Raw genomic sequence first — 21,758 nt, 5'->3', positions numbered from 1 at the left:
GACGGCCCGGGTCACTCGGTGTGACATTTCAAACCCGGCCCCTTGTTGTCCTGAAACCGGGCTTGAGAGGTCGCAGGAAATCAGGAGATACCGAATCTCCCGCAGCCCCGGGCGAGCGCGCAGAGCCGGGCTCAGGTTTTCCCCGCGGAAAGGTTAACCCTTTGCAGCCTCGCGGGGGCCCGGCCGCTGCCGTGGAGGAACCTCCGGGTGTCCGTTCCCCTGCCCCTCGAGGGAAATGACCACGAACCCTTCTTGTCCGGGTGGGTTTGCAGGACGGCAGCGCCCCTGCGCGGGGGACGGCCGCCCTCTCGGCTCCCGCAGAGTCCGGCGGGGAGAACTGGGGGGACCTGTGGTCGCGGGGCAGGAGTGGGTGCTTCTGCTAAGGGGCGTGGGCTGCGGGAGGGCCGGGGCCGCCGTGGTTTCCAGCCGGGCTGAGGGCAGGACTCCCCCCCCCCCCCGCCCCCCCGCCCCCCCAGGAAGCTGGGGGACTGGCCGGCAGTTACTGAAAGCGGGGGAGGTGTGGACGTGCAGCCACGTTTCTGCTGCCTCCTGAGCGCCACGGCGGTGCCAGCACAGAAAGGAAAGGGGATTTAGGAAGTGGCGCTGCGAACTCACAGGTGAGGGGAGTGACCAGGGTAAGAGGACCAGCTCTCCCTCCCCAGTGCCCAGGGTGTCCACAATCAGGGTTATTCTCTGAGGCTTCGCTCCCTCAACCTGGGCCATTCCCTCCCAGACGGAAACACAGGCATTTCTTTTGCCTTGCGGCCGCCCATTGAAGACGTGGCTAAACTTCCAACTTAATCTCTAGAAAGCGTTTGATTTATCCAGAATACTGGGTTTTGTCATTTTTTAAAAAGGAAATAGGTTTTTGAATAAAGAATTTCATCAATGGCTGTGAATTAGCTCTGAATTTTTGCTTTTGACAAACTGCAGTTATTTTAATGCTACAAGTGGAAACATCTAGTTGCAGTCAATTCTTCCCTTGCCATCCATAATCAAACAATCTAATTCCTGCTTTTGATATTTATGTGAGCCTGTCTGAGTGTTGGGAAATGAAGGAAGTGGTTACTGTATCAGGTTGCTGGCATCTGCCTGTTACTGTGTAAAAAAACAACAGCTCTTCTGCAGGCACATCGTTTCCCAGGTGGGTTCCAGGGAACGCCTTTAACTTTGAAGCTTTATTACAAAGGGCCCTGGTGAGGTGTCATATCTACCCCTCGTTAGTTACATTAATAAATATGTTTTCATGGTTCCCGGGTTATCTTTAAACATCTCCTGTAATACGGTAGGGATTTTCTTGTAAATTAAATTGCCTGTAACAATGACAAGTGTTGTATTTTGTTTACTCAACTTTTACCCAGTTGTGTAGTAAAAAAGTCAGTTAAGAGGCCATGGGTGCAAAATGGGAATTAGTTATTTAACTAGATCCACTTTAGAATAAGACATTCTCAGAGTCTTTATCTAATAATGTGGATAGCTCTCTGAAATTCAGGCAGGGAAGGGGTCCCAGAGTTGGGAAAGTGTGTGGCTATTACACCAGAAACTTCAGTACGTATGGCAGGACTGCACACTTCTGGGACATTCGGAGCCCCTGAGCCAGTATCCCAACAAACGTTAATATTTAATGGACTGTGGGACAGAAATCAGCCTTTCAAATTAAAATATGGACTAGCTTAAATTTTTCAGAGCGGCAAACACCGGGCTACAGTGAGACACTGTCTAAAGTTGCTCCGTGGGGGCGGGGCGCGCATCGCCACCCATTTCGCGGGCTGTTTCCCATACAAGCAAGTCCTCGCTAGCATGGGGGGAGGACGCTGTGAATGAATAATAAACTATTCGCAGAGACGTTGCAATCACGCTGTGATAAAAGCAGGAAATTCAGAGTTTATTAAACTGATGCAGGGAAGATTAGAGGCTTTTAAACGCGGGTCTGATTGATGTAAAGGTAAACTTTCTTCCAGATACAGGGATTCCGCGCGGTAATGAGGACCGTGCAGCAATTAGACCAGCACCTTGTTGATAGAGGCTGTGCTGGGAGAGGGGGCCTCTGGAGTCAGACGGGCGATGGGAGAGGAAGGGGCATGAGGACTGGGGGGTGGGGGGTGTCCCACCCTGGCAGAAAGGCCGGGCCCCAGGGGAGCGCGGCCTGGAGGAGGCACCTGCTGGGGGGGGGGGGGCAGGCAGTTCGGTAGGAAGACAGGAGGCCCGTGTTGGGGGGAGGGAGCCGGGAGAGGGGAGTGGAGGCCGGGGGTGGGGATGACCCCTTCCCAGGTCACCGAGGTCCGAGGGTCTGCAGCCGCCTAGGAGGGGAGGTGAGATGGGCCCAGGCTCAGCGGGAGGCCGCTCCGGGTCCCAGCGCCCGGGGGAGGGGGAGCACCCTCCGGGAAGGTCCCGCTGGCTCCGACCCGCCCAAGCGGCCGGGCAGGGGGTGTGGACGGCTCCCGGGAGGGTGATCACGTTGCCTCCATTACTGTGGCTTTCGGGCAAACTTCCGACCAGACGAGCATTTGCAAGTGAAAAGCGACCTGGATGCGCGCACGGGGCTGGGTCGCCTTTGGGTTTGTTTGGAAGCGGAGCTCCACCTTTTCTCTGTAAAACAGTAAAAAACCATGCGCCCGGCGGCCTAGGGACTCAGTAGCTGGGTTTGCTCTTAAAAAAGCGAAGAAACTTCTCCTGCTCAGCCCCCCACCCGAGTCTTGGATCCGATACATTTTCGGAACCGTTTTCCGACCGGAGCCTTGTTGCTGGTCACGCTGATCCTCATCCGACAGAGGCGATTAGGGCGTCACTTGGCGCCCGGCGGCGGCCAGGTCAGCGCCCACGTTCCCTGTGCTCAGCGCCGCCGTCCTGTCTTTCAGAAGCGGATCTTCCCGGATCTGGACTTTACTCCGGAGAACAGTTCGGTTCGCATCCCGGGAGGCTGTGCTCTGTCCGAGGGAGGCTCGGTGGGCGGGTGAGCCACGCGCTCACGCACCCCAGTGGCCCCGATCGCGCGTGTAACTAGAAGGCACTCCAGTCCCGAAAGAGGGCGGTCAGGCGGGTTAACAGAGCCGGAGTGAGCATTTCCTTTCAAATTTGAATTGTCTTAAGAAAAGTCACCATGACAAACAGAATAAGTTACTTTATTACAAGAAGTAAACAGACTTGCTAATTTTGTGCCTAATTTCACCCATATTACAAACGCAAAGGATATAAGATGGAAGTTACCAAAATGCAAACTGTTGTGCATAAATGAAATAAACTCAACTTACAGTTAGCAAGTAGAACATGACGTATCTACAGCCATTATAAATAGTTCAAAGTATATACCATATCTACATACGGGGGGGAGTATAAACATGTGAAAAAGGGTTTCTTAAGGAACAGTTAGAACATTTGAACAATTTAAATTACTAATGAGGGTACTCAAATATAGAACCAACCAAAACATTTTTTATTTTTCTTTTTTTAAGAAAAACTGTCGAGCTTCCTCCCAGGCCTGCTGAGGAAATCTGTTAGCCAGCTCAAGGTAGTCTTGGGATCCAAGGCATTTTCCTGAGAGAAAAATGGAAAAGAATGAAATGTAAAAGTTAAATTCTTTGAAGTTTAAGAAATTAAAATTATTTTGCTATCTGAGTACAAAATGGAGACATAAACTTCAGATAAACTATGACACAATTTATGCAAACAAGGTAATTGATCTACCTATAGTATAAAATATACAATATATTTGAGTCACAATCTGTTTTATGCTTCTAATGTATTTAGACATTAACCCCTCTGTAAAACATTGTGAAAAAATTTCTTTTGGATTCCAGAGTAGGAAAATAGGGTAAAATAAGTATAGTAACAAAATAAAACGACAATCATAATCTGTCCTTAAATTAGACTTGAAAGGGTAAATATGTATGTAAACTTGACATATTTTCTAAAACCGTCTATTTGGTTGAACACTTTGAGTGCCGGTCACCTATGGAACCGCGGGGACGGTTAGGGGTGTAAGCGCAGCAGCCACTCGCACAGCGGGGGCAGCGAGCACCGGCCCAGGCGTGAGCTGCAGGGCTGCTCACACTTAGGGGTGCACATGGGCAACCAGCTCCAATGACCTGAAATGTTTTCTGGGGACACAGAAAGCTCCCCTGAAGGGAACAGGTCTCCAGGAACAACTTGGTGGGGTGTCACCACAGAGAGTGGTGACTGAGCAAAGCCGAGAGGTTCTCGTTTGCTCATTGTTGTGCGGATTAAAGCACCGAGTGGGGAAAGCGTGGGAGTCCGAGAAGAGGGTCCGGGGAAGAAAGAGGTGGAGAGTCCACAGCCTCAGCCCTCCAGGCGGACAGGCAGGCAGCGCCTGGGACTCTGCCTGCCTGACACGCGCCAACGGTGACTCATCCTCCGTCAGGAGGGGCCTCTGCACTGCTCACTGCAGAGAATCTGCTGTCCAGGCACCAGTGCGGGCGCCGGACTCCTGTGGCATTTTCACATCTTCACAAACGTCAACGTTCTCTTGTCAGAAACAGTGACGAACGATGCTGACTTTCCCCAGGCCCCCATAGCTTTCCTCTTCAGGCTGAAGCCGAGTCAGGGCGGAACTGAACGTGCACGTCTGGCTTAGACAAATGGGACCAACTGCGAGGCTGACTTTAATTTCTAAAAGGGGCACAGCTTTCTGTTTACTCATTTGAGTCACTAAAACGTGATGTTTTTCATGATACTGTTACAAGCTTATATTTTCATCTTTGTACTTTTCAACACTCGCCCACTGTGAGTGTGTGTGAGTGTGTGTGAGTGTGTGAGTGTGTGTGTAACAATCCAAGATGACCCCCACTGCCGCCTGCCCCCCAGTAAGGACTACTCAGTGGGTGCCCCAGGGGATCCTGCTGGAGGGGCCCCTGACTGGCCACTTTAAAGGCTATCAAACTAACGGGAGAACTAGGGTCTCAATCAGAGACGCTTCTCGACAGTCACAGAGCCACCTGCACGCCTCAGTTACTGTCTAGGAAGCAAAATGTTGTAAACAGTAAAGATGCTCTTTAAAACTCTACATCTCCAGTTTGATCTCAGGAAACATCTCAGCAGGAAAACTACAGGGAAAAACCCTTGTAATCTGATGGCCTTTTCTCCATGGAGAACAATTTTACATTTCTTATTTCAATTAAAAAAAATTCAAGTACTTGAATTTAGGGCCAATATGGGTTACTATCACTAGTAATTTTATTCTGAACATGTATAGGGAACCAAACCTACGTGATTTCAGTATTTATGTGAGTAACATAGGCCAATATTAATGATCTGATTGTCTCCTGTATTACTAATTTAGTAATTACTCACCATTTATTATATCTTGCATGAGGCGAGTATAAATTGCACAAAGATATTTTTGTGCTTTTCTTTTACTCCCATAGATTTCTCTGTGTATTCTATTTTTTTTATTGAGTTTTAGAGAGATTGGAAAAAGGAGGGAGAGTGAGAAACACTGACTGGCTGCCCCCTGCATCTGCTCTGACTGGGGATCAAACCTGCACCTGGGCCTGTGCCCTGTCGGGAAGGAGCCAGCCACCTTCTGGCACACGGGATGGCGCTCCACCCACCGAGCCACATGGCCACGGCTCTGTACATTCTGACACATTCGTGCTGATGACAAAATTGATTTTTTATTGACTGAAATACACTTGGTATCTGAATCTCAAATATTTTAGGCAAAGTAAGCAATGATTTCTCCACGGGTTCCGAAAGGTGATTAAGAAACATGTCCGCTCACGAACAAACACGACATTCAATCTGAAGAGACATACCTCTGGGCTGGTACGGCTGGTTAGCTGCCTGACGGTGATTCTGTGCAAAGTCCTGTGCAAGATGAGAAAAGCGTTTTTATACCAAAACCACAAGCAGAGAACCTCACTGAGCGCGGCCTTAAAGCTGCTGAATTCAGAGACAATGATTTCTGCACAAATATTCTGGAGCCCAAATATCAAAGCTGAAGAAACTGATGCTACGCATTCCATGTTCCTGTAACTTTAAGTTAAACAGTGATGACTCTCAGATTCTGCTCGACTATCACAGGGCTAGGTTGCTGCTACTACGGAAACGACAATTTTACTTTATATCTAACAAAGTGAACACTTCAGTCACATTTACTGTCTTAAACAGATTATTAACATGTTTTTAAAACACAACTATTAAAGCTCTTATGTAGTCTGCAGCTAAATTTTAAAGTCTGCTAATTTTACTTTCACATGGAAAATGTAGAATATACAAAATTTCAGAAACTACCAGCTCCTACCTTTAATATCATTTTCTAGTGATTATTATTTATCTAAAACACAGGGACCTTGCAGAACCATTTTATAAGCTAAAATCTAATATGTATTAATTCCCTTCACAATTATTTATAGAAAAAAAAATTACTTGATTTAAGTCCAACATTTTATCTCAAATAAGCACTGTAAGATATTTGTGTAGCATTTACAGAATTTGTGTTAAAATATATGTGAAATGTGTTAAATTTATATTCACTTACATTTGAATGTGTATTGACTGTAATAGAGCAGATTTTTTTTTTATAAAAGACCTATGATCTTTTTTTTTTTTATATTTTATTGATTTTTTACAGAGAGGAAGGGAGAGAGATAGAGAGCTAGAAACATCGATGAGAGAGAAACATCGATCAGCTGCCTCCTGCACATCTCCCACTGGGGATATGCCCGCAACCCAGGTACATGCCCTTGACCGGAATCGAACCCGGGACCCTTCAGTCCGCAGGCCGACGCTCTATCCACTGAGCCAAACCGGTTTCGGCAACAGAGCAGATTTAGAACTAGTTTGAGATGAACATCAGATGAAAACAATATATATGTGTATATATACATACATATACATACACACATATATATACACACACACATATATATATTTACTACTTTAGATTCTGATATCATTTGTATTTTTACAAATTGTTTCCAAGCAGTTGAAAATGTAATGGATTAAGGTGAGACAGACACAAATTTGCTCTTTGCTCAGCTATCACCGACTTGGTTGAGGGCCCTCTGTTCGGCCAAAAGCTGCACCCACGGCCCTGGCAGCGCCGACCCCCTCCTGCCTCACTTTCCTCCGCACATTCACACTAGTGGACAAGCTGCCTGTTTTCTGTCTGACTCTCCGCCTCAATGAAAACTCTATGGGGGCAGGTTTTATGTTTCATCCCTTGCTGCGATGCCAGTGCCTACAGCAGGGTGTAACCTGGAGGGACCACAAAGTACCGAATGGAAGAAGGAACCATCTGCGTTTAAGATCACAGTCTTAAATGTAATTTCTATTGAATTCAATCCCAACATTCCCAGAATATATGTAGAACCTAACTCTTGCTATGATGGCTACAGAAGACTTTATTAAGACTTTGATTTAACCATATGACACTTTATGAAAATTTGTGCCTGACCTGTAGATTTGAGTATCTTTGAAAACTTTTTCAGAAAATGAAACTCAGGCTCAAACAAAACTACTAAGCTGAAAATAAAAGATTTCTAAACATAATTGACCCAGTTGTGTTATATTTGAAAGAAAATGGAATGTTTTCAGGAAATAATGATCCACGACGACAGAAGAAAACCACCGGTTAGCTATAAACACACATTAAAGAAGAGCCAACTTGGCTGTTGTCCTGCCAGTGACCGAGTTAGTGTCGATGTGGAAACACTGCTTTGCTTAGTACAGCACCGATTACAGACTTTCACTCAACCAGAAACAAAGGAGGCCGTTCTTAAAAGTTGTCCATTTTCTAAAGGCAATATAACAGGTTTTTGTTACACACACAGGTGTGTGTGTGTGTGTGTGTGTGTGTGTGTGTGTGTGAATAGTATTTATTTAAACATTTACCAATACACTGAAGTTCTAATGGATCTTCCCTCAGCAATCACTCCCTGTCCCTCACAGCCAGACTGAATGTGAGGTGAGGGTGATGTTAAGGCCTTCGCGAAGCCTGGCCGTGCTTTGGAAACATCTCGGTGTGGACTTAACGTTGCAGCCCTTTCCTTGAAATCCTCCAGCAGAAACTACACAAACTCCCCCCCTCCCCCCCGACATCTTGTGAATCATGTCCAAGCACAGAGGCAGGTGAGCGCCCTAGAAGGCGGGCGGCTGGCACCGGCCCCCGCGGACAGTGGCGGCTCGCACAGCCGAGGCCGGGCGCACGGGGTACCTGGATGAAGGCGGCCAGCAGGACGCAGCTCATCTCCTGCTCCAGGATGACCTTGTTCTGGCCGTTGTTGTAACAGGCGGCGATGAGTGACGGGAACAGCACCTTGACCAGCCGGGGGTCGCTGAAGTACTGGAAGGGCAGCTGGCACAGCTGCTGCAGCACCGTGGGGTGGCGGCCGGACTGCACGATGACCTGGGACAGGGGAGCAACCCGGTCAACTGCCAGCCGCCGGCCGGGCCGCCCCTTTCCATGGGCAAGTGCCGGGAAGAACCCCAGGACACGCGGGGAGCGGAAGGAGGAAGACTCCCGCTCCTCACTGACCTGAATTTCAGTGACACAGGAAAGGAGCAGACAAGAACCTCATCTCCCAACTCGAGGAAAGGAGTCCAGAAGCTCTGCAGCCACTGACGTTACTAGAACCGTGATGACGGGCCAGCAGCCGTGGACCGGGACACGCAGCTGTAACCACGCACCGCGCGCCCCCCCCCCCCCCGCAAAAGCAGAACAGCCATTCCCCTTAGACCTGCACACAGCCCCCTCCCCAGGCAGACGCCCTCGGGCAGCCCTGCCCACTGCAGTCCCTGACCGGCTCACAGAACACAGGAACGCGGATAAATCTATTCCGTGTGCAGACCAGCCCTGGGAGAAGAGGGGACTGTAGGGGAGCCAGCAGCTTCGGCCCAGGCTCCCAAGGTCCCTCCCACCCGCCCTCCTTATCTGTTTCCATCGGTGCCACGGAGACGCAGAGGAGAATTGTTTAGAGAAACGCGGCCGTGGCCGTGCAGCAGGCGAGGCTGCCGGCTGTGCACATGCAGTTAATGGGCTTGTAGGGAGCCCCCCTCACTCACCCCGGGGCCGTCACGATAAACTCAGAAATGTCCACGTCAGGTCTGTTTCAAGTAACCTCGGCCGGACAGTTCTCACGGAAGGGCAGGGACCCGGTAAAGCCGAGGCCAGGACTGTAAACTGTACTTGGAGAAACACTGTTTTACAGGTACACCCCCAGGCAGGGCTGCATTCAGACTAGAACCAGAGGGAAAGCACGCCACGGCAGAGGCAGGAGGAACATAAATTACAGGGATTTACAAGTTTCCAAAGCACTTTTAACAATACTTTAAGAACACACGCTCAGATGGTAATGCAGCCTGGTTTAAGAAGAAAATCAACAAAGTAATAGTTCACATATTTCAGTTCAATAGCTAAAATGACATCAAAAGCCTTTAGAGAATGCTGATAGGGACTTGTTAATACCTTCAAATCCAGCAGGAATTTTAAAGACGCGCAGCGCGACCATTCAGCACATGGCTGTGTGCTGCCGTGCCCGACGCTGGCTGAGAAAATGCGTCCTATCGTCCGCTTTCCTGAGAAAGCGTTTACCTGCATCTTTATTCTAATCATTAGATACAAGCCCGCGGCACAGCCAAATGGTCCCCGCCTTAGAGTTCACAACGATCCCGTTATGAGAAGTCTCTCCCCTTTAGCTTTTTCTGTGGAACCTCAGTGTTGAAATGCTATCAGAAGACACCCCACTGGCCAGTCTGGCTGGCACAGGCACACTGACAAAGACGACAACACCGGGGTCTTGGTAAACGAGACAGAACAGGGGTGCCCGGCGGGACCCTTCCCCCTAGACCCCTGCCCCTCACTGAGGTGGGCGGAGCCCTCGGGGCCTGTCAGACCCCCAGAACAGGCAGAGCTGCCCATGGAGGAGGAGTTTACAGGTCACAGTGCCGTGAGGTGACCTGCCAGCGGCCACGACTTTTAAGCCTCTTGTCGGTGAAGACACTAATGGACGCAGGCAGGTACCTGGGGGTGAGGAGATCTACCCACAGGACCACCCAGGACAGACCACCTGGGCGCAGGCTGGGGTGCACGGGGGGTGGTGAGAGCCGCACCCCGGCTTGGCTGTGAGCCAGCAGGACATCTGGTCAGTACTGGCCTTCGAACCACGTGTCACACATTGTGGGCAGCCAGGGTTTGCCGCACGGAGACTCAGGCAAGACCACCGCTGGGCGAGTCAGGTGGGCTGGTGGCATCAGCAAGCGGAACCGTTGGCGGGTTTGGGCTGCGCGCTCCCTTAGGGGTAGGAACCAAGACGGGGATGCCAACAGCCCGGCCTGGATGCTCAGGACTTTGGGCACCAGGAGAGAGTTGGCCGAGAGGCTCTGGACAGACTGCAGGGGAGGGGGGATCCGTTTTATTCTGTCCAGTCCCTCCTCCCAGGCCACAGGTGGTCACACCCCTTGGATCGCCGAGGCGTTCCCAGGGCAGGAGACAGTCAACAGAGAGGCACCCGCGGCATGGAGGCTGCTGAATGAAAGGAATGTACGCAGTTGGGGAAAGCTGTTTACAATGCGCTGTTTCTCTATCTGTTCCCGACGGAGCGGGCATTAAATCGGGGGCTGCTGGTCGGTCACCTCTGTTTACGAAGGTGGGCACTACCCTGGGCCTGGCCACTGCCCTCCCTCCGGGCACGCAGGCCGACGTGGGGCCCCGCCACACCGAGAGACCGCCTCAAACCCGTCGGCCCCTCCGCCGGCCGTGTGGTCCTGGGCAAGCTGCCCCAGTGCTCTGGTTTGAAGGTGGAGAATTCCTTCAGAAGTCAACTTTTTAACGACATATACGAACCATTTCCAACTGGTGTGCCAGTGTTTCTTACCACAGGCAAAACCTGACTATTCAGGCAGGGCACTGACCTCTTTTCCCTTAGATTATTAAAAAAAGAGAAAAAAGGACAATAGACATCTGGTGCGAATCAATCAAAATTATACCTGGTTTTTTTTTTTTTGGTCAAATTGGCGAAATTTAATGTATTTTTTGGCGTGCTGTAGAATTTTACGTTAGCGTACGTGCGCCATGAGAGGAAAAGGCTGAAAATCACTGATGCACACACACCCCTAAGCGGACGTCCTGCTGGCGCCCAAACGGAGAGCACACGGCCCGGGGTGCTGGGTCTCGAAACGGAGTCTCTCATTGAGAAGCAGATGCCCGTGTCTTGAGTGTGAGGCAGACGAGCAGAACTGCCTGCCTGCACGGGAGCACGAGCGCTGCCTGCCTCCGCGGGCCGTCTCGGTCCTTCTCCGTCGCTGACCCACTGAGGAAGGGGATCTTTGCCCAGGGCCCCGTCCTCGCCACTTTGTTAGTATCACGGGGGTCGGGGGAGAGAGGGAGAGAGACCCCCACTCCCTCCTCTTTGGAAGCAGGGGCCTGAGAAAGGAGGCTGCATGCTGGCAGTGTGCCCGGCCTGGTGGAGAGAGGGCCGGGGGACACAAACACGGCGTTAGAGAGGAATCTGGTTTAAAAAAGGAAAAGAAGATGGAAGGTGGAGGAGACAAGCCTGCTGACCCCTGGCTCCCATAGGGGCGCCTTCTACCAGGCGGCAGAGACCGGGTGCACTGAGGGCCAGGTGAGGTCGGCAGGCACGGGCTGAGTCTCGGGTCAGGTCTGTGGGGACAGAGGCCATGCTTCTCGCTCTCAGGAGACGAATGACAAGAAGCGCAGGGGCCTGGGGCATCCGAGAGGGAAGGACGAGGTCCTAGGAGAGCCCCGAGGGCGGCTGCCCCGCACGCAGGGAATGCGGACCTACGTGCAGGGCGGCGTCCCACCTGGCGCCTGGGAACGCAGGTGGAGGAGTTCCAGGAGAGAAGCCGGGTGCCTGCTGGCCTGCCACAGCTCAGGCTGCCGCCACGTGTCACGCAGCCTCAGCAACGGAAATCTGCTTCCTGCCGCTCTGGAGCCCGGGAGTGAGGTCGAGCCTCTTCCTGGGTGCAGACTGACCCCTCCCTGGCCTCGCGCGCGAGGGTGTGTGGACAGACAGACCTCTCCCCGGGGCCACCGGTCCTGCTCATCAGGACCCACCCCTATGGCCTCACTGGACCTTAGTTATCTCCTAAAAGCCCCCCCCCCAAGTGAGGTCTCGGGGGGTTAATGTTCAACATGGAACGGGGGGTGGGGGGCCACACAGTTCAGTCCAAGGTGCAGCTGTGACTCCTCCTCCCCCGGCCGGAGGGACGTCTCATCCGAGAGGCTGCCCTCACCAGCTGCGTGTCAGCCAACCCACGGCGGCCACAGGCCCGCACTGCCGGCTCAGGGGACTGTCAGGAGCCCGGCTCTGGTCAGTTAACCCACTGGAGCTTCCGGGGCCTTTCTATAAAGGGGGGGGGGGGGCGGATGGCAGCTTCAGGGCTTAGCTGAGGCTCACACGAGGCATCTGCAACCAGAACAGAAAAGCCACGTAGCGATGGGCACTGCTGCCGTGTCCTCTCCGGTGGCACTGCTCCCACCGAGGGGCTTGCAGGACCGGAGCCCCTCCCAGTGAGGCCCACGGCGTGTTTTCCATCCTCCCAGCCGCCTCCCCGCGAAGGCACATCCGGCGGCATCTCCAGCCCCTGGAAGCCACAGCCTGGCCTCCCCGGCCCTGTGCCCGCAGGACCAGCACGAGCTCCGCACACCGCGGGTGCCAGGGAGAGCTGGTGGGGTAGGAGGGCGTCCTGACAGCTCTGAGGAGGGAGCGTCCCGGCAGGAGCACGATCCTAGAAACAAGCGCAGAGGCTCAGCTGACCGTGTGCTTCGAGCGGCTGTGCCCAACGTGCCAAGGGAAGCAGGCAGCGGGCAGAGCCACAGACGGAGCCGTGGGCCCGGTCACCAGCATGAGCTTCCTGTGGAGCAGGGAACCCTCACGCCCAGGAAGCCTTCCAGGCAGCACAGCTAGAGCCGCTCCTTCCAACTGGAGACAGGCGGCAGCCGCTGCGCCTTCCCGCCCGCCCTGTGCGGCCCTGCTGGGCGGCGAGGCTCGTCCGTGTCACCGGGGGATCCACCCGCACGGCACGTCCCCCGTGAGCTGGATGGTCTGTCTGCCTCCACGTCCCGTCGCCTCGGCCTGCACAGCCAGCCCTGGTCACACAGCGTGTCCGGGGGAGGCACCGGGGCCTCGCGGCTGGGACAGGCCCCCCTCTGCCTCGACGCTGTGAGGACGAGAAGGTGGCCGTCTGCCACCCGGAGGAGACCCTCCCGGGCCCCAGCCTGGCATCCCGACCTTGGGCTCCCGCCGCAGACAGAACCAGTGTGTGCTGCTCACCGGCCTGGGCCCTTGTTTCTGAAGGGACAGAGGCCCCTGCAGGATGGCCGCACGCGGAATCCTCAGGGCCGCAGGCTCCCGGCCGGGTCACGGAGAGTCTGGGGGGACCGTCTCGGTGGTGCGGGTGGACCGGTCTCCAGGACCCTGCACGTAGGACCCCCTCGCCCGCAGGGCAGAGCCGGTCGGGCAGTGTGTGCCAAGGCCCTCCTCACGGCCTCACTCTTCGCACTCTGTGGCGGGCAGACGGGGGTGGGTGACCATCTTCTTTCATAACAAAGATGACGCTCAGAAACTTCAAGAGACTGTCCCAGGCCCCCAGGCAGCCCCGGGCGCTGAGTGCTGGCTTCCCGCTCACCCTCAGGCCCCTGCAGGCCCTCAGACGCGAGGCGCCCCTCCCTGGCACAGGGCTGGCTCTGTCGCTGCGCCCGAGCTCGTCCCGTGCCTGCCGCCAGCCGGCTCCTCACAGTCTTGTCCAGACGGGGATGAGGACGACACACCGCCATCCAAACAGACGCCTGCCGGGGTCCAACCCCAGCAGGTCCAGGGGTTCCCAAAGGCGTAGACGGAGTCGGCGAAGAAGGAATGACACGGAGACAGCGTTCAGTTGATCAGCAGCCTAGCCAGGATCTCCAGCCAAGTTCTGGTCTCGATCTCCAGAGAGGTTCTGCTTAGGATCTCCAGCCAGGTTCAGTGACCATGTTCCCTCGCTAGGTTCTCCAGCCAGGTTCTGTCTGAGATCTCCAGCCAGGTTCGGTCCAGGTTCTAGTCAGGCTCTCCTGCCAATCTCCGCAGTCAGGTTCAGTCCAGGATCCCCTGCCATGCTCTCTCGCCAGGCTCCGCCTCCAGGCTCCGAGGCCAGTCCCTGTCCAGGATCCTCCGGCATGCTCTCTCCAGCGAAGTTCTTCTGTCCCTAGAGAACGTTCTGTGTAGGTTCTGTGCCTAGGCTCTGTCTCTCTTGGTCCTGTCTTCCAAGCCCTGTGTCTTGCTGTCTTGTTACATCTGTATTTATACCAGTTCATTTTAATCCTGTCAATCTCTATTACAAAGGTTAGGGCGTTTCTTATCTCCATTCCAGGGAGTAAAGATTATGTAGCTTAAGCATGATTGTAGTTAAATTGATTAACTACCCGCCTGGCACTTAGTTAAGGAGTTTCATCCCCTCCCTAACTTTAGGGAAAAATCCCTACCTGGGGAAACAACCTTTCTCGGAGAGGTGACCTTGGTTAAAACACAGCGCCAAGAAGGTGAGCAAGCACATTAAGAACCGTATGCCATATGTGCCAGGTCCCTTGAAACAGCAAGGATGGACCGGCTCCCGGCAGACGCCGACCGGCGGACACAGACCCCCAGCACGAAGGCCTCCTCAACACTCAGGTTCTGCTGGGCAAGGCATCCAGGGACCAGCTCTCGGCCTTGTCCCAAACAATCAGACGATCAGACGGAAGAACTGAACGAGAGGAAGAGAGGAACGGAGGGGGCAGGGCTGACGCTCAGGGGAACCTGCTGGGCACGTGACTGCATGAGCTCCGTCCGGGACGCCTGCGGTCAGCTGCCTGGGGGTCTGAGTGTCTGCAGTCTGGCCTGACATTTCCGGAACAAACACTATCGTGTACGATAGGCTGATGATGCTGATCTGTGGTATCACCTGAGTACTTTTCCCAACAGTTACATTTAAAGAAGAAAAAGGGAAGTGGGGTGACGTGCTGAGTGGCCGTAGGTCTGGTCTGGAGGTGCATCCGGCCTGGGAGAGTGCGGCTCACACGTCTGAAAACGAGGAGGCACACTCCCTTCCTGTCACATAAACGGAAACGCCCGCCTCTCCTCCAACTGTGACGGCCTGGAGTGCTGCCAGGAGCCAGGAAGTAGGGAGCAGACAAACCGCCCATTCATCCAATGTTTGCTGAGGTCTGCTCCGGCCAAGGGGGACGAGGCGCCTGGGACGGTGAGAGTGAGAGCCATCCCTGCCCTCGAGCAGGGCCCAGTCTTCCCACAGCCCATCTCTTCTCCTTGCAGGGAGTTCTGCAAGCTCCAGCTCAGCCCCGATTCTCATGTCGGAACCAGGCTATGAAAGTGATCGTTTCCCAGTCCTCGCTGTCCGCTCCATGGGGACGCCGTGCCCTAGCGCCTCGCATGGTGCCCACCCCGTTCCTGCAAAGAGCAGGTACTCGTGGCTCTGGGGAGGGAAGGCATGAGGACCAGCTCAGGTTCCCAAACCTACATCCAGTGCTGCGATGGCCCACCTTTGCATTTGCAAGAACAGCTGGCTGGCTGGGTCCCTCGGCCAGCACCCCACCGAGTCCCAGGCTCCTGGCACTGCGGCCCGAGAGCAGGGGCAGTTCCTCCCGGCGCCCTGCGAGCCGGCTCTCAAATCTAAGGCCACCCAGTTCTGCCGGTCAGTGTGGCCGGGGGTGAAGTCAGACAGAATGTGTACAGACGGCTAATCTCACCAAGGCAAAGTCTTCATGCCTAAGAATTCTTGTTTTGTTTTCCCTTTTCTTGTCAGAGACAAGATGTCCTCACCCGAGGGGTGAGAGCAGGTGTCTAGACATCTGAATGCACCCAGAGAGACAGCCGCGAGGGTCCGTAGATCGTTGGAACAAAGCATATTTTTGTAGCAGAGCGGAGACCAAGTCGCGTGGCATTCCTTCTGCGAACAGGTCCTGCTGCAAAGCTCCAGCGAGGGCGGCCAGGCCAGCGCACTGCTCCTGGCAAGTCCTGCCACGCCTGCAGCGGCCGGGCCTGTGACCTTCATGAATCACGACACATACACACACACACACACACACACACACACACACACACACACACACACGCGCGCGCGCGCGCGCGCGTCACCGGAGGATTAGGAACGCCACGGCAGGACGTGTGGGGGCAGGAGCGGGTGGACCTAACAACGCCCGAAGGCCCCAATACTCCCAGGGGCTTGGAGAGCTGGTGCCCGACCCCCTCCCAGGGAGCCTGGGTGAGCAAGGGTCATCCACGCAGCGCCTGCGACCTCCCAGCAGCCGACGGGGAGCGTGGGTGCATTCCCCGAGCACTTACCGGCTGCCCAGCACGAGTCTTTCTGTGACAATTTTATTTAATCTTAAAAATATAATGGCAGTCACATCTCTTTGTAGTCCGTTTACTGCTTTCTCAAGTGAAATAAATGGTCTCTCGGATTTCCCCGCTTTCATCTCTGCTCTAAGCACCGGAGGATAAGGTTCCAATTAGGGGCCATGAAAGGCTCCCCGTCATTCATGTCAGGCGTCTCCCGGTCGCTCCCTCACACCAGCTCAGGGCACCTCTGGGCTCCGTGGTGGGTTTCGGAGAGGATTCCCCGGGTGTGAGGTCTCCCTTCCTCTGACCTGGGCCCACGGTGCCGAGTGGAGAGCCTCTCGCTGCCTCCCCGCCCGCATCTGGCGGCCACCGGGCAATGTGTCCTGCTCAGCAGGGCGTGGCCCTGGGAAGGGGCGGGGCAGCGGGGCCAGAGCAGCGAGTGCAGCCCAGGACCCTGACGGGAACCCTGGTGCTTCCACATCGTGGGGTCCACACAGGGTCCCTGTGCAGGAGACGTCAGCGCTCCCAGCAGCTGGGGATGGTGGCTGGAGGGGAGGGCGTGTCGGGGCTGAGCGGTGGGCACTCGGGCCTTTTCCCCGTCAGAGCATGACGGGGGGCCCCCCATGATGACCCCGCACCACACAGAACCGGCCCTGCTCTGGCCCCGGCTCCGTGCCATCTGGTCCAACGTGCACAGCCGGGAGGTGGCAGCCGCGTGGTTGCACTTTACAGAAGAGCCGTGGCACCGCAGGGAGCGTCCGCCGGGCGCAGAGCTGGCTGTGGGGCAGCTGCCTGGCGCAGAGCCCACGCCCTCTCCCCAGGCTACAAAACACCCCTGAGGCCGAGGGGGAGACTGCAGCTGGCTGGCTGCTGCCCGGCAGGTCTCTGCCGAGGTGGGCAGCACCTGCTGACACATGAAGGGTCCCAAAGGGACCCAAGAAAACCCTTCAGAATGCCGGCATCAGCTTGCTGCCGAGACGGACGAACGTGCTCTGGGGTCGGAGAGTGCAGACTCTCCCACAGCGCGCCGGCTTGGAGCGGGGCTACACCAAACGGCTTTTTAAAAAACATCCGTCATCACACATCACAGATTTGCTAGGACAATGCACCAGCTCGGTGAGCAAAGACCCCAAAGGCACCCACTCCCCCCGCCGCCCCCACCACCACACGGGAGGCAGGGCTGGGCGTGAACCGCGCTCCCTCATGGCCCTGTTTACTCAGAACAGGATTTGCCAAACACGAAACCGAAGTTTCCTTTGGTTCTCAGAATCACTGGCTCCAGCAAAACAGAACTAAGGCGTTTCTTTTAGCATAGACTCGGAGGTCAGTACGTTATGGTGTCCAAGAAACGGCTCTTACATTTTTAGCTACAAGTCAGCTCAGGTTTGGTCAGTGAAGCAGAAGTGCTGTGTCTTTCAAAACCGGGGGCCGTTTCAACCTTTTCTGCAGGATCATGCCGAAGGGTGATGTGTCACCTTGACATCTGATCCTTCATTCGGCAAATATTTACCAGGTAACTGCTACCTGCGTGGCACGGCTCTCGGTACCGGTACCGGCATTTAGTGGGATGCCTGGGAGTGGGGAGACAGAGTCAACAGGGAAATGTCAGGGGGCAGGTGCCACCCGTGAGAAGAAAAACAGAGCGAGGCAAAGAAGAAACAGGACCATGGCCGACAGGAACGGAAGCCCTCTGGGAGCAGGGCAGGTGGCAACCACGTCCCCGAACCTGCTGGTTTCTTGGGAAAAGCATTCCCGGCAGAAAGCAGCAAGGACAAGGCTGTGTTTGGGGAGCAGCCAGGAGACCAGTGGCAAGAGCAGGGGCTGTGACTGCCGGGCTGAGAAATGAAAACGGTGACACGTACCTACTTAGGCTGGTCTGGCCATGACCTCCCACGCGTCTCACATGACACAGTCACACTCCATCAGACAGGAGGGTGAAGCCCAGAGAGGGAGGGACTCGCCAAGGCCGCCCAGCTGTGCACCCACGGCCCTGACGGCCGCCCCAGTAGCTGTTCGAGGCATCGGCGTCTGTGACCCACAGGGGCTCCGCTCCCATCTCAGGAGGTGTTTCCACTCGTTTAAAGGCTCCTCGGTGGCCCGACCGGCGACTCGGCTGGAGAATCGCCAAAAGGCCAGTTCGATTCCTGGTCAGAGCACAGACCTGGGTTGCGGGTCTGGTCCCCAGTTGGGGCACGTATGGGAGACGACCGATGGATGTCTCTCTCTCTCTCTCTCTCTCTCTCAAATTAATGAAAGCATATCCTCGGTGGGGTTAAGAGCAAAGGCCCCTCCGTGACTGAAGACGAAGGCAGCCCAGGTTCAGCCCGGCTCAGGAGCTCACCCCGACAGAGCGTCCTTCTGATCTTATTTCTGTGCACACCCCGCCGTCAGGAGAAGGTTTCCCGGCTGACAAGGACGCGAGGCCAGGGCACCCCTGGCCGGAGCCTGTGCAGAGGACCCAGAGGACCCCTGGGAAGGGGTGCAGGCTGTCTCCCGTGCGTCTCCTGCTCTGCCCAGGCCTGTGATGGGCGGGGCTCAGAGAGGACGGGCTGCATGTCCCCTTGGGCGGAGGCAGGTCCTCCCTGTGCTCGCAGTCTCACAGCCGCTGCCCGGGGGACCCCCCTTTTTCAGTCCAGCTGAGACGAAGCGAGGCTACTGCTCCGCCTCACGGCTCCTGTGCTGGGCGGTGAGTGTTTCACTGGAGTGTTCAGACTCAGAAGCGGAGGAGGCCGTGCAGGGAGGAGGGCCAATCGGTGCGGCCCTGAGCGTCACAGGCTTGTGACGCCGGGAGGTGGCTCGGTGCCAGGGAGCGGTGATGCGGGCGAGCCCAGCGGGCAGCAGCTGCCTCCCGAGCTCCCTGCGACCGTCCCTCACTCCACACGGCTCCTGGGCGCCGTGGCCGCGGGGCCCTGCCTCCCAGTGAGTAGACGAGGCTCGGCGCTCAGCAGCCACCCAGGTCACAGCGCCGGAGGCCGAGGGCGTGCCCCGCGCTCCCGTCAGAGCCCACACTCTTGTCCTCTGGCAGCTGACGTTCAGGACGTCAAGGATCACGTCAAAACTTCAGCTCAGACGGACTCAGGCTGCGGCCGCACCAGGCCCTGACGTGCTGCTGCCCGTCCACAGGCCCCTTTCTCAGCCAGGCACCCCAAGGGCACTGGCCATGCTGGTCCCGGGAGGTGCGGGCTCCGCCGAGGCTGCGTCTGCTCCAGGGACCGGCCGGCAGCCACCGGCCAACGCGTGGGGCTCTGACAACTTCTCGGGTGGTTTGTGCAGGAAAAAGGGTCCCTGACATGAGCGCGTGTTGGGAAGCTCACTGAAGAGACGAGGGGAGTAAAAAGTGTCCTTTATTTGGATTCGGTGATATGGGCGACATTCTCTGCCATCAGCCAAAATTGCTAACTGGCAAGTGCCATTCTAACACCAGCCAGGTTACTCACTAAAAGTCTTAAAATAAATATTTAAGCAAAACTTACTTTTAATTAGGAAATTTATTGTGCAACTGATTGAATTTTACTTTTGAGGGGGAAAAGCCATATTTTTCTCTGAGCTAAAATATTGAGAGTAACTCCAAAACGGTTATATTGTCGACACCCCAGGCTCATCCTCAGACGTGGCATTTATTGTATAAGAGGAATGTGCGTGTCACGCAGAGAAGCCGGATGCAGCGTGACAGCTACAGAGCGAGCCACCCACACGCACTGAGAGCAGGGAGGCCTGGGACCTGGGACCCGGCGGCCCTCCGAGCCCACAGTGGACTCCATCCGTGGGGACAGGCTGGGGAGCGCACACGGGGGTGTGACCGAGGACCCTCGCCTTTGAGAACAACGGACAGTAAGGATGCTGGAGCAGGGCTCGGGCTGCCTCTGAAGGCTCGGAGCTGGAACCGGGCTGGAAAGCTGTGCCCTGGGAACACCCGCTCTGCGTCCCTGAGCCCCGAGGGAGCAGGACTGGGAACAGCCCTGCTCTCGTTTGCAGGGACACGGCCGAGGGGAGGACAACAGACAGAGCTTAGGGGTGATTAGTCCATTAATGTTTGGGTTTTCTTACTAAATCACCAAATGGTACAAGACCTGGAAAATGCAGGTCACAGCTCAGGCCGATCTCGTTCCAAGAGCCTTGCCGTCCAGTTCATGCTGCTCTCCCCAGGAGCCCGCAGGAGCCCGCAGGAGCCCGCAGGAGCCCCCAGGAGACCGCGCACATGCAGGGCGGACGGTTACATGACGCATGGCCTTCCCCACAGAGGCGCTGACGGGGACGCTGGGCCACAGCGACCCTTCCCTTCAACTCTCCTCAGAGGTTCGGGCTCCGACAGCTGCACTCTCCGGGGTCTTTCCAAATGAAACGTCCGTCACTAACCAAAATGAATATGCAAAGGCGCTTATTCCCCATCCAGCAGTACGCAGGCCGTCAGGTCATTTGTCACCGAGTTAATGTAATTATCAGGGCACTTTTAATTATCCCATATAAAATGCAAATAAGGGGAAGGGCTCACGGCACATGCTAACTGTGCTCATTATAATAATTAAATGGGAAGAAAGTTACGGCGAGTCCTGACGTGCCACACAACAGACGGATGCTTCTGATCTGACCCAACGTTTTCATGAGAGACGGCGACCCTTTGGAAAGGTGACCCCCACACGCGGGCACCACTTCCACGGCAGGTTGTCTGCTGAAGGCGCCCCGGGCCTGAGGGCTCGGTCCTGCCAGTTCACAGACTGAATGGGTGCGGGTCCTTCATGCAGAGCCGTGAGCTGACAGCACAGCGTGGGCCTGGCTCACGGGGGAGCACCCAGCACCACCCACTTTTTTAAAACTGATTTTATCGTGGCAAATACATGAAAGTTACTATTCTAACCATGTTTAAGCCTACAATTCAGTGGCATTAACTGTATCCACAATATTGTGCAACCATCACCATTATCCATTTCCAGAACCAATCTACCTCTTAGCTGAGCCACAAAGTCCCAGCTCCAGCGGGAAAGTGCTGTCTCTGAGATCACACAGCCAGGGACGGAGTGGGGTTAGGCTCCAGGCTCGTTTCCGAGCCTGCGGTCCATCCGGCGCTCATCAGACACGCACTCACAGCTTCCCAGGACCTTTGCGGCTCCGACGTCAGGCACACAGATGTCCAGGCGCAAGGACCCGCAGGGTGGCAGCCTCTCAATGCCTGGGTACCCTCCCGGCCCGGGTACACGGCAGGGATCACCAGTAGATGGGGCTGTGGACATCCGATTTCCTTGAGCGACACGGGATGAAATGAAACGTACACGGGGTGGGCTTTGCAGGACCTGGAATCTAGTCCTGGTCTTAGTGGTTCTTACGCCATCTCAGGGCTGGCATCACCCCAGAATCCCAGTTCCTCACTGTCCACGAGGCAGGACAATTCCTGCACTTGCAGCTGCACTGAAGGGCTCCGGGGTCCCGGGGCCGCGGATGGGAACCATTTATGAAGAATTCTAAAATATCAGG

At 55.3% G+C, this 21,758-nt stretch overlaps 1 protein-coding gene across 1 annotated transcript in view; it reads right to left on the bottom strand.

Annotated features, from left to right (window-relative positions):
- Positions 1–3,098: 3,098 nt before the first annotated feature.
- Positions 3,099–21,758, bottom strand: part of SCAPER (S-phase cyclin A associated protein in the ER) — a 162,673-nt gene continuing 144,013 nt past the window's right edge. Inside the window, exons 30-32 of the mRNA XM_059678318.1 lie at positions 8,174–8,365; positions 5,772–5,823; positions 3,099–3,534 (exon numbers count right to left, since the gene is read on the bottom strand). Coding sequence (XP_059534301.1) covers positions 3,434–3,534; positions 5,772–5,823; positions 8,174–8,365 — 345 coding nt within the window. The 3' untranslated portion in view covers positions 3,099–3,433. The remainder of the gene's footprint in view (positions 3,535–5,771; positions 5,824–8,173; positions 8,366–21,758) is intronic.

Source organism: Myotis daubentonii, chromosome 21 (assembly GCF_963259705.1).
Source record: "Myotis daubentonii chromosome 21, mMyoDau2.1, whole genome shotgun sequence".
In the NCBI taxonomy this organism is placed as follows: Eukaryota; Metazoa; Chordata; class Mammalia; order Chiroptera; family Vespertilionidae; genus Myotis; species Myotis daubentonii.
This window is presented reverse-complemented; position numbering and strand designations above follow the sequence as displayed.